General features: G+C 37.7%; 1 protein-coding gene and 1 pseudogene across 2 annotated transcripts; one reads left to right on the top strand and one right to left on the bottom strand.

The window, feature by feature from the left end:
* The first annotated feature begins 971 nt into the window (after positions 1–971).
* Positions 972–4,269, top strand: LOC133726379 (probable disease resistance protein At5g63020; annotated as a pseudogene).
* A 1,269-nt stretch (positions 4,270–5,538) lies between these two features.
* LOC133726380 (expansin-A15-like) lies at positions 5,539–7,474 on the bottom strand. 2 transcript variants are annotated; one of them, XM_062153911.1, is made up of 4 exons: positions 7,318–7,474; positions 7,064–7,199; positions 6,547–6,835; positions 5,539–6,280 (listed from the first exon to the last, which is right to left on the bottom strand). In XM_062153911.1, the coding sequence occupies exons 2-4, from the start codon at positions 7,191–7,193 to the stop codon at positions 5,971–5,973; spliced, it is 729 nt and encodes a 242-aa protein (XP_062009895.1). In that variant the 5' UTR covers positions 7,194–7,199; positions 7,318–7,474; the 3' UTR covers positions 5,539–5,970. The 2 variants fall into 2 exon arrangements, with proteins under 2 accessions (XP_062009895.1, XP_062009896.1); XM_062153912.1 differs by lacking the exon at positions 7,318–7,474 and having other exon boundaries at positions 7,064–7,216.
* Between the last annotated feature and the right edge of the window lie 4,828 nt (positions 7,475–12,302).

Here is a 12,302-nt window from a genome sequence, read left to right as displayed (position 1 = left end):
TGTTAGCCCCTTTGCCAATGGCAGCTAAGGCCTTGGCAATCAGGGAGGCAATTTACCTAGCAGGATCCTTTTCCAATGTAGACATTGTTTAGGGAGGATAATAAACATGAAGGAGATGGTTCGGGAAGACAAGAAATGGAGATGTTAAGAAATACAATTGCACTACTTAATTAGCATTTAGTTGCAAATTTCAAGTGAATTTAATGGTTCCCGTTGAACTATGGTTGGGAAATTAATCTAAATATTCTTGACTTATTTTGTGTAATAGTAAAACATAATATGCATATTGAAGGGTTTAAAGTAAATCTTTTATTTAGTCCAAGCAAAGATACAAGGATAATACATGGGAAATTTCTTATTTGGTATGGTTATATAATCAAAAGATAAAATTATGTATTTTAGTAGCATACCGTAGCACGTATGACCATTTTGGTAATTATACCCAGCTAAAGCACTTTTGTCTTCAACTTACCAAACACCTAGAAATTGCTTTTCGCTCTCACAGCACTTTTAAAAACAGTTTACCAAACACCTCAGCTGCTTCCTCTCACAGCAAGTTCGGAAGTGCTTTCTCTCACAGCAACTTCAGAAGTGCTTCTTCTCACAGCACAGCAATCCCAAACTAAGCCTAAGTCACTAACCAATTCTCTTATCTTTCTCTTTTGCCTTGCATTTCTAGGATTTCTTTTCTTCTATTTGTCGGTAAGTGCTTGTCCTTTTGCCTGTATGGTGTTAGTTGGAACAATGGGCATTTACATATTTAGATTCACATTGTATTGTAGATGCATTGGATTTTAATAATGATGTTTCTTTCGGAGAAAATAAAATACTTGTAACTTGCTTTATTCATGCGTATGATAGTCAATGATATGAGCCAAAATACTTTTAAATACACGTCTAGTACTGCAGTTTTCATTAAGTTATAATATTTTTAAAGTTAAGAAAACCAAAATATTCCCTAGCACACCAAATTGAATTATTGGAGGGAGTAGCTAGTAGGTAGCAAGGAACTTTCTCAGTTTCTCTCATCTCTTATTACCCAATTCTATGCCCTGCATTGGAACATCTTTAATTTTTCTTAAGAATCCATTGCAAGCGTTAGTATTATGGGTAACATCTTCACAGTCAACTTATCATGTGATGCCACTGTTTCTAGCTTCTTGGATTCAATTTTTCGACGAGCAGCATATGTTCGTAAGCTCGAAACAAACCTTCAACATCTGAATACTTCCTTCAATGAATTGAAGTGTTTAAAGGATGGCGGAGGTTGCTGAGCAGCAGCATCACATGAAGCAGTTAGCGCAAGTACAGAACTGGATTTTAAAGGTGGAGGAATCTATAGAGGCTCAAGTAGAGGAAGCTGTTAACAATAGCACTCAACAAATAGAGAAACTGTGTTGTGGAGGCTGTTGTTCAAAGAACTACATGTCAAGCTACAAGTATGGGAGGAAAGTGGCTAAAATGTTGGTGGAAATCGCTGACTTAAAGAGCAAGGGACTTTTTCCAGAGGTTGCTGAAAAATTGCCCGAACCTCGAATCAGTGAAAGACCTCTTGAGCCAACTGTGGGGTTGGATTCGATGCTTGACAAGGTTTGGAGACACATTGAAGATGAAAAGGTGGGAGGGGTCGGCAAGACCAACCTCCTCACCCAAATCCACAACAAATTCCAACACACTGATTTCGATCTTGCAATCTGGATAGTAGTCTCCAAGGACCTCAGACTCGGAGCAATTCAAGATAGAATTGGAGAAAAGATTGGTTTTTCAAAAGACACATGGGAGCTTAAAGATCCAGATGCAAAAGCCGAAGAAATCTCACGCTTCTTGAGCAAAAAAAAGTTTGTGTTATTGTTGGATGATCTATGGGAGCGGGTCGATATAACCAAAATCGGAGTTCCATTTCCTGATCGATACAATAAGTCCAAGCTAGTCTTCACAACTCGTTCTGAGGATGTGTGCGGTATTATGGATGCTCAACAGAAGATTTATGTGGAGTGTTTGCCATGGGACAAAGCTTGGAACTTATTTCAGGAGAAGGTTGGCAAAGACGCACTTCTTATACATGCAGATATTCCTAAACTTGCTGAAGCTGTCGCAAAAGAGTGTGGTGGTTTGCCGCTTGCACTAATTACAGTTGGTCGGATGATGTCTTGCAAGAAGACACCCCAAGAATGGAATCATGCGATCGAAGTATTGAAGAAATTTAGCTTCGAGTATTCAGGTATGGGAGACCAGGTGTTCCCCCTCTTGAAATTCAGTTACGATAATTTTCCTAGTGAGAAAGTCAGATCATGCTTCTTGTACTGTGCTTTATTTCCTGAAGACTATCCCATACCTAAAGATGATTTAGCATGCTTTTGGATGTGTGAAAATATGTTAGATGAACATACTGATCTAGAAGAAGCACGAGATGAGAGCTACCATATCATAGGTACTCTTCTCAATGCATGTATGCTAGAAGAGAGTAAAGAAGGTTGTGTAAAAATGCATGATGTTGTTCGTGACATGGCATTGTGGTTGGCTTGTGATCCGAAGAAAGCAGATGAGAGTTTTCTTGTGCATGCAGGCGCTGATTTGATTGAAGCACCAATTGCCGAAAAATGGAAGAACTCGAAAAGGGTATCATTGATGGCCAACCACATCAAAGAATTGGTTGAAAAACCAAACTCTCCATATCTGTTGACTTTGTTTCTCACGGGAAATCATCTGAAGATTATTGTTGCAGGCTTCTTTGCCTCTATGTCTAAGCTGCTAGTTTTAGATCTCAAATCATGATCTAACCCAACTGCCACCAGGAGTTTCAAGCTTGGTTTCACAACAGCATCTCAATTTGTGAAGCACTGCTGCACTGGTATAAGAGAGTTGCCGATTGAGTTGAAGTGCTTAAAGAGGCTGACATATTTGAATTTTGAGTATACACCGAATCTTGATTCTCTTCCACCAACCATACTATCAAGTTTTTTTATGCTAAAAGTTCTGAGAATGGTACATTCTGGTACTTGTGATGGATGGAATCATTTTGATGATGAAAAAGTGATGGTAGAGGAATTGCATGGTTTGAAACAGCTGGACTACTTGACTCTGGAGATTAGAAGTACCTCTTGTTTCCAAAACTTGGTCAGCAACAAATTAGTGAAGTGCTGCACTCGAGCTCTACACCTCAGGGGTTATGACAATCATTCGAGCTCTCTTGATATATCATCCGTGGAGACAAAACATCTTGAGCAACTTAACATTAGGGGTTATCCATCCTAATGTGGAAGATATAATAGTTGACAATGATTGGGCAGGAGGACGAGCATGTAACAATCCTCAGAACTCAATGATGAGAATCCAGAGCTGCTTCCTTGGCCTTCAATACATAATGGTACAAGAATGTGCAAATCTCAAGGACTTGACACAGCTCCGTTTTGTTCCAAATCTCCTATCTGTTGACGTGAGGAGATGCTCTAGAATGGAGACAATAATCAATTTGAGTAAACTGGGTGGAGACGCAAAAGAATTTAACCTGTTTGCGAAAATGATGTATCTTCATCTCGATCATCTACCAGCGTTGGAGAGCGAATACAAAACTGCCTTGCCCTTTCCATGTCTAAAGTGGAATAGCCCCTACGATTTTTGTGAATAACAGGATTAATGCATGTTAACAACTGCATTATAAACACAAAGCCATGGCACTGCTTTTCCCCCTTCAACTTTCCCACGGTCAGAACAAGCAAGAAAGAAGGAGCAGTTGCAAAATATACTCATCGGGGCACGAAACCCTAGTCTTGAACAGGGCAAGCCAATTGTATATGCAAATACACCGCCATTATGGCACTCCAAGAAACCACTTTTCTGTTGGGCATAAAATCGAACAGGTGGTGGGCACTCGGAATTTGATCGTATTTTGATGAGAGAGAGAGTTTGTGTGGAATAATATGTCAAAGGATTTCAGAGGGTTTGGTTGGAAATGATGAGATGGACATGAATTCTGCAGCAGCTGTTAGTATCAGCTGCGTTTTTCAAGAGCTTAATGGGTCTTCAAAAGAGGCGGGTATTTGCTTTGCTTTGCTTTGGAGCTTGCACATGGCTAGAATTTGCCTCCCAATTTGGTTGCTTTTGTTCGTTTGGGACATTGGCAATGAAGTTTTAGGGTTTAGGCCATAGGTTTTGTGGGTTTTTTTTTATTGAAAAACAAATATGGCAATAGGCTCTGCATTTGAGCCCAAAATCAAGGTCCAACATGACGACCTTCTCACTTTCTTCAATGGGACTGTCTATTTGACGGATAATTGAAGTTTATATATATATATATATATATATATATATATATATATATATATATATATATATGTTTGAAAACTAAATATATGACGAGTCATTTAACTACCATCAATTACAACTTGACACCAAAATTTTATTATGTTGTTAAATATGCTGAATGCAATGAGTGTCGTTAGATTAGCAGTGACTAAAATCAAACCAAAAGTTAAATCAACAGCACAAATGCAATTATTCAACAAATAATGTGATTCGACATAGTAGAAAGAGTCTGACTCGAGTACTTAACATGATTATTCGATCGTTTGTTGAAATGCCATCGATTCGTCAAATCATGTCAACATTGTGTCACGGTTTAGTAAGTATTACGGGACAAAACTTGATGAGAACTTCCCCACCACCATCCCATTGCTTCCTATGCTCTAACAAGATATCTTAGGTACTGTCAAGAATCAAAGTAAAGCGACTTATTAGTGGTGACTTCATTAAAACAAGGGCCATATAGGAAGTTGCATTTTGCTGGCACTCAACAGCACACCCAGCTGGCTCACAGCTCTGGCTGTAATCTTAGGTACCCTTTTAACTCTCACACACCATTAAGTCCTAGAGGACCCCTACCAATATATCATTCGACTGAATGACCTAAACTAGATGTAATGGCGGATTCAGAAAGTTTCTTATGTGACACATTAGGCGCATTCTCGCATAATCACAGCTCACTTTCTCTCAGTGTTGACTCCGAGGCCGTTTTACGAACCATTTTCTTCTTAACTTTGTTTGACGAACATGTAGGATGTGACACTCTTTCATGACTTCGAGTAGGAAAGTTGCCTATTATCATTCTCTACATCAGCTTTATCTCTAGTTCACAGCACTCACTCCACCAATGATTTTAGTGTCGGTGTCTCTGCTTTCCTACATTTGCTATAAAGTATAAACCAAGTTTTACGTTTCTGTTTTCTAGCAAATCTATCTGCTAGCTTTTACCTTGTTGAATTTTCAATATGGAGGAGACACCACGTTGTGTCCGATTAGTACTTTGTTGTTTGCCACTATTTGAATGTAGGGCTACATCACTCTGATAACTACAAGTGCAAAGCTGAACAGTACCCTAAGATTTCACCATCTCCCTTGGTTCTTCAATTTGCAGTGGTGGGTCTGGAGAAGTAGATCAATCATAAGCATTCATACATAACAAGTTATCCATCTATTACCTTCTTCATTGAAAGCTTTAGCTTTCCCAAACCAAGACAAGATTGGTGGAAAGGCTCCACCTTTTAATTTCTCAATGAAAAAGGTGCATGCATTATATATAAGCAGCCCAAGTTTATTACAGTAGCATTACACAAAGCAATTATCAAATATGCCTAATTATGGCTTTTGCTATAGCATTACTGAACACTAAACAACTCTTCTAAATATAGTGATGACTTCATGAATTAGCAGCAGGTAGTGAAATTCCAATACCAAACTGCCCTAAATTAAAGCATGAACACAATCTCTCTCTATTTCTGTCTTCAACAGCCTTGAACTGCAAAAACCAGAATTCAACTGGAAAAGGGCCACTTACTTCAAAACAAGCCCTTCTCGTTTTAACCTTCTTATAGCTTCAGCTTCAGCAAACTTACTCCATATAACTTAACAAAGTGGAAAAGTAGCTTCAATACTAAGCACATAGCTAGCTAGAGATTTTCATCAAGTACGTACTTAATAGCGGTACTGTCTTCCTGTGTATGTCTGACCAAATGACCAATTGGGAGGAGAAACATTGTAAGAAACCAATTTGCGGCCATCGCTGGTTGTGACAAGAAAAGAGAGGCTTTGTCCATTGAGGTAAGAATTGCTCTGCCAGTTTTGGCCCCAGTTTCTTGACATCAATTGCCACCGGGTTCTCGAGCCTTTAATGGCCACAGATTGGACATCTCCAGCACCACCGACGTTGGTCACCAGCACTAGGTTGAAGTATGAGTGTCCATTCACTGTGAACCTTATTCCTCCTGCTCTCCTGCATCTCACCCTGCAAAATATGCACATAAACAATAAGCCTTAAAAAATGTGTTACGTTCATTAAATTTATTTACCAAATGACGTGACAAGTCCAAGGTAGAAATCTTGTAATACTTCTATCTGTCAATCGCTACCAAAAGCACTTTTGGCACTTCTAGAAGCAGTGCCAAACGGACCAGTAAGCCAAATCTGATGGCTATTGCAGCTAGCTAGCAAGCATCTTATTACAACTTAGCTGTGTGACAGAGAATTGATCCATTAGATCTATCTCTTTACCTTCTGTATGATACAGGGACAACTCCGGCCCTGTACTGAGCAATCTTTAGGAAGACGGGCTGAGAGAGATCAAAATGTTGCTGCGGAGGGTCGCACCAACCCCCCGGCGGGCAAAAGTTTGTGGCAGTGACCACAATGGTGCCAGGGAGGCACCACTGTGGGTCATTTACACACCTGAGCTCATAACATGCTCCACAAGTCAAGCCATTGTTGAACAAAGCAGTGCTTAGAGCTGCTGTGTTAGTCCCATAGCCTTGGCTGTATAGATTTCCATAGCCACAAGCCCCACCTGTAAAAATCAAGCCCAAAAATACTAATGAGTACAGTAATACAACCAAAGTTCAATCCTTTACACAAAATAAACCATTTTAACCTTAAAACCAAGCTCAAGCTAACAAGTTTCGGATATACCATGTTAGACAACTATGGAAAATAGTGGAAAATGAAAGAACAATGTAGATTAAGCTCACAAAACTAAAGTAAAAGTTCGATTATAATCATTGTGTGGAAGACATACCCATAGTCCCAGAAGCATCACCACCTCCATAGAAGGTTGCATGAGCATTGGACCAACCAGCATAATAATAGCCATTAACAGAAGAGAGCATAAACACAAACCCAATTAGAAGAATCCCCAAAGAAGCCATTTTTTCCTGCATAGTAAGATTTGTGAACTCTTTTAGCATCACTATTATAGCTAGTACAAAGTAGTACTAAATAATCTAATTTATTCTTCTACAAGATAAAAAGGGGAGAGATAGAACTATTTACAGGAGATATGAACCAAGCAGTAGTGAAGAAATGGAGAGGGGGGGTTTTATCATTCTTTGAAGAAGAATAAATAGAGGTCAGTCAACATCACCCCTGAATTGACAACCTGACAAAGCTTGAGCTGTTGGGACCAAGCAACTCTCTGCTAAGTGGTTTTGGGACTCTCATTTCTCTGTAGAAATAGGAATCAATGCATGCATAGTTTTAGTTTTGGGACTGAGCGGTTTTCATGGTTCAAACCGCGTGGTTAATTTTCAAGTTTCCATCTAGCAATTTCCATGAACCCCAAAGTGTCTATGAAGATGGCAGAGTAAATTTGGCTCAACCAGCTCAACTAACTAGAAGATATCAACCTCTCACTTGAGAGGAAATATATAATACTTAGATTAAGAAACAATGTATATCAAGTTAACACTCTCAACTAAATATCATGGAGACGAATGGTTCGAACTCAAAACCTCTTGCAAACAACGTTTTGCTCCGAAGTTGGACAATAACTGTGTTCAAAAGATTTCAATTGTGAGGGAATCCACGGACAAGTCATTTTAAGCTAACACCAATGATAATGGTAAATTTTAGAAAATACTAGAATTTATTGTTTATTCCCTGTTGGGATTTTCTCTTAATTAATGGAAAGCAGTTCTTGTAGTTGTAAATCATGCAACTCCAATCTTCAATTTGTACTGCCTGCAAAGTATGGCATCAAAGTTTTCATCTATTTAGTATCTAGTATCTACATAACAAGATTTTTAATAAATGTCATTCATGGCCAAACATTGATGGGATGGTAGCACATGCATAAGGTTCCACGGTATTATAATATCTGGCTTGGAGAAAGATACACTCTCATTTATTACATGCCAAACTCAGAGACAGAGAGTGGGTGCCTTTAAATCTACATTTCATCTTGCTGATCATTAACTCCTGTGTTGCCAGCTTTATAAACGAGTACATGGGAATGATCGAGGAAAGTATTAATGAAGATAAGATGTTCGATAAATCATTTTAAATAAATTAAGACATAAAAGTTAACTGTGGGTCAAGTAATTTTACATCAATTAATAGATGTCGTCTCGTGTATAAGTTTTCATTACTCGTTTGTTTGGACTTTACCAATCCCCAACTATGCTTTTTTAAAAATGTAAAAATCTTGGGGCTATAGCATTGTCTGTTTCCGTTATAGGGTAACGTTAGCCTTGTCCAATGCATGATAATGGGGACAACCATTTTGCTAAGCGGTCATGTGGTTGTCTTCTACTCTTCCACCTTTATGTCACCAGAACTTTAGTCTGCATCTCTGCTTAGATTTGAGGCTCCAAGTTCATAAATAATGGAAAGCTAGCTCCGATCCTTGTCCAGTAGTTAGCCAGAGAGGTGAAAACAGCGTATCTTTGAACGAAATCTGGTGGGTCTAAAATGTGATTCAGTCTTCACCACCCTTTATCTGACCCCTGAATTTATTAGAATCAGATATGATATGGATTCTTGCAAAAGCTAGCAGACATTTAGGTAAGAGCTATGGAAATTGGAATCTCTCTCTGCAATCTAAAGTAGTATTTTCAAAAAGGCACTTGAATATGAACAATGTAAAAGAAGAATTTTGAAAGCAAAGAGGAAAGTTTAGATAAAAAGTCGAGGTTCTTAAAATCCTGCAAAGTAAATCATTACCTTATCTATGAGAACACAAAAAAATCAGACTCAAACTATCTCTATTACAAAAAGAAAGAGCAAAGGGCCGTGGTGTCAAAAACCAAATCGATCAGCCACTCAGCCAGGGAAGAAGTGGGATATTCTTTCATTAACCGAAAGTACTGTTGAAAAAACAATTGACATTGTAAGATCAAATATGGACATAACACATATCATCATAAAGTAATTGATGATTAGCTTAATATCAATCCTAGTTTAACATGGATACAAACAGTAAATCAATACTAGTGACTTAATGAAGTAGTGTATCAATTCATTAAGGATAGTAATCCATTGCTTAGTCGACAAGAAAGGCTATAAGTTGTGATACATTAGGAATCTAATAGTGAAACCTAAACCGACAAGGAATGCTTTAATGGGAAGCTTCTTGAGGTTTAAGTCTCATATATATATACAGATGAATTGGTCCCTGATTACTACCACGACTATTGCATATTGTTCTGTCCATTGAGAAGCAAGTTGGTAAGTAACAGAAGACCACATTCAGTGATCGAGTTAAGCAATTGCATAAGATGGAATCCATGTCTGTTATTGCTGAAGGTAAACCTTAATCCTTTTATGATTGTTGTGCATATGTTGTGAGCATGTAACTATGATTTTACAATTGGTATCAGAGCATAGGCTCACAAATATGAAAAATCGTTTTAGGGTTTTGCAAAACGAACATAAAATTTTTTAAGGGTTTTTTTGCTTTACGGGTCAAGTAACTGATCAGGTTACTGACCGAGTCACTGGTCATGTAACTGATCAGGTACCTGACCAAGTAAGTAACTGACCAGGTAACTGGTCAGGTACCTGATCAAGGTAAGTTACTTAAGTCGACTGCTGCATCTGGTTAATTATAAAATTCACGCTTCCGCTATGATTTTTTAGCAGCAAATTGGGGAAAAAGCAAAAACAGGTTTTTCTGTGAGATTGATTTTGATTCATAGCATGATAATTGAATTTTTGATTGTGCCCAAGAACCCTAGTTGCATTCCCGGCGTGCGTTAGGTTAGAGTAGATGGTGACCGGATGAAATTTACAATTTCTTGATTGTTCTGTGGTTTCTTGGAATCGAATCAATTTTGGTTATGCTTGAATATGCATGTTGAATTGATTGATGATATGGTATTGTATCTGTGATTGTGTAAAATTGTATGAAGAACAGAAATCTCCCAGATTTTGTTTACACGTTAAAGTTGACAGATACAAGAGCTTAATTTTCTTACAATGATGAATCTGGATAGAATGTAAAGTAAAAGAGCTCATATGTTTTGTGGTTTTCTGTTGGCATAAGTGATTATGATGCACAAAGCATCCTTCATTGATGTTGGCAGAAAACATTGATCAGGTACGTGTAACTGGTCAAGTAACTGACCAAGCAACTGACCAAGTAACTGTACCTGATCGAGTAACAAAACTGAAATTGTGTTTTGTGTTTTAAAACTATGCTTCAGTTTTATCTTCCAAAGAAGTGGTTAAGTATGGTTTTAGAATACAAAACAGCAGTATGCATGCTTGATGAAAATAAATACGGATACTTAGAAATTTTTTTTCTGTCTAAAGATGTGGATAAATTTCTTTGGATAACTTGTTTTCATTGAACATGGCATATTGATAAAGAACTCCAGGATATTAAGTTTCTGCTCAAAAGTGATGCTTAATATTGTTTTTGTTATGGACTGACATGAATGCAAGTATGGTTGTTTAGGTTTTCTGTATGTTCTTGTTTTGGTTACTTAAAGCTAAATAAAACACAGAAAACTTAAACATATTTTCTTTACAAACTGAGAACTCACTCAAATTTTTGTTTTGCTCCTTAGGTAACTCTTACATGAACTTGAACAGTGTCTTGATGTTAACTGGAACCAACTATAGAGCTTGGCTAGACTCTGTGGAAAATTATATGGGAATGCATGAGAACATAGACTACTGCTTTACTGAGAATAAGCCTGAAGAGTTAAATGAAAAGAGCACCAAGAAAGATACTGACCTTTACAAGAAGTGGCATAGATCCAATAGAATGGCTAAGAACCTCATCAGAACATCTATGTCTAAGACTGTCAGGGGAAGTATAGAAGAGCCTGAGCTAGCATCAGATTTTCTGGAACTCATAGGTGCTAAGTTTAAAGAAAGTGAAAAAGCAGAAGCAGCTAGGCTGACTAAGGAGTTTCATGATTTGAAGTACATGGGTTCAGGGGGAGTTAGAGAGCATATTATGAAGATGATCAATATAAATGACAGACAAAGGGAACTCTTAATGGGGGTTAGGGATGAGCAAGTAGTGCATTATGCACTACATTCCTTGCCTAACAGTTTTAGTCATCTTAGGACCAGTTACAACTCTCAAAAGGGAAACTGGACTCTAGATGAACTTATATCCATCTGTGTGGATGAGGAATCTAGGATCAAGGAAGAAAAGGAACCTGCTACAACCATTAACCTCATTGAGAAGCCTAAAAGGAAAAAGCCCCAGAACAAGCTCAAGCCTACCAAAGCCATAACTAAGAGTTCAACAGCTGCAGTGGCCAAGGAAAACAGGCCATTCAGGTTCAAGTGCTACTTTTGCAAAAGAGTAGGACACATGAAAAAGGACTGCACTGGCTATAAGAATTGGTTAGCCAAAAAGGGTAAGATTTTTTCTAATACAGTTTTTTCCTTAGAAATTAATCTTATAAATGTTGAACCACAGTCTTGGTGGATAGATTCAGGCTCACCTATTCATATTACTAATTCTTTGCAGGGATTCATAAGGAGGAGAATCCCAAAAAGTGATGAAGTGAACCTGTGTGTAGGCAACGGCATGAGAGTGGCAGTCAAGGCTATTGGAACCTTAAAGCTCGATTTAGGATTAGGAAAATTATTAGTTCTGGACAATGTTTTTTATGCACCTTCCATGAGAAGGAATTTGGTTTCAGTTTCTCTTTTAGTAAAATCTGGTTGTAGACTTGTTATGGATAGTAATGGAATTCTTATTTCTAAAAATTCTGTTCAAATTGGTTCTGGTGTTATTATGAATGATTATTTACAGTTAAATTGTTCAATGGCTCAACAAGAAATTTTACTTGTTGAAAATAACACCAACAGTACTAGCACTTTAACAGGTGTTAAAAGAACCAAACTAAATGAAAAATCTGCATTTTTATGGCATAGAAGACTCGGCCATGTTTCAAAAGAGAGACTGAAAATTTTGGTGAAAAACAACATCCTAAATGAACTTGATTTTTCTGATCTAACAGATTGTGTTGAATGCTTTAAGGGAAAAATAACTAATACTAGAAAGAAGACTGCAT

The sequence above is a fragment of the Rosa rugosa genome, chromosome 1 (genome assembly GCF_958449725.1).
Source record: "Rosa rugosa chromosome 1, drRosRugo1.1, whole genome shotgun sequence".
In the NCBI taxonomy this organism is placed as follows: domain Eukaryota; kingdom Viridiplantae; phylum Streptophyta; class Magnoliopsida; order Rosales; family Rosaceae; genus Rosa; species Rosa rugosa.
This window is presented reverse-complemented; position numbering and strand designations above follow the sequence as displayed.

Bases quoted from the DNA above. Each gene is read 5' to 3' on its own strand.
- LOC133726380 (XM_062153912.1), bottom strand. From the start codon at position 7,205: ATGCAGGAAAAAATGGCTTCTTTGGGGATTCTTCTAATTGGGTTTGTG. The intron at 6,836-7,063 runs GTATGTCTTCCA...TGATTTTTACAG, and splicing joins TGATGCTTCTGGGACTATGG to GTGGGGCTTGTGGCTATGGA. The intron at 6,281-6,546 runs GTAAAGAGATAG...CATATTTTGCAG, and splicing joins GTCCCTGTATCATACAGAAG to GGTGAGATGCAGGAGAGCAG.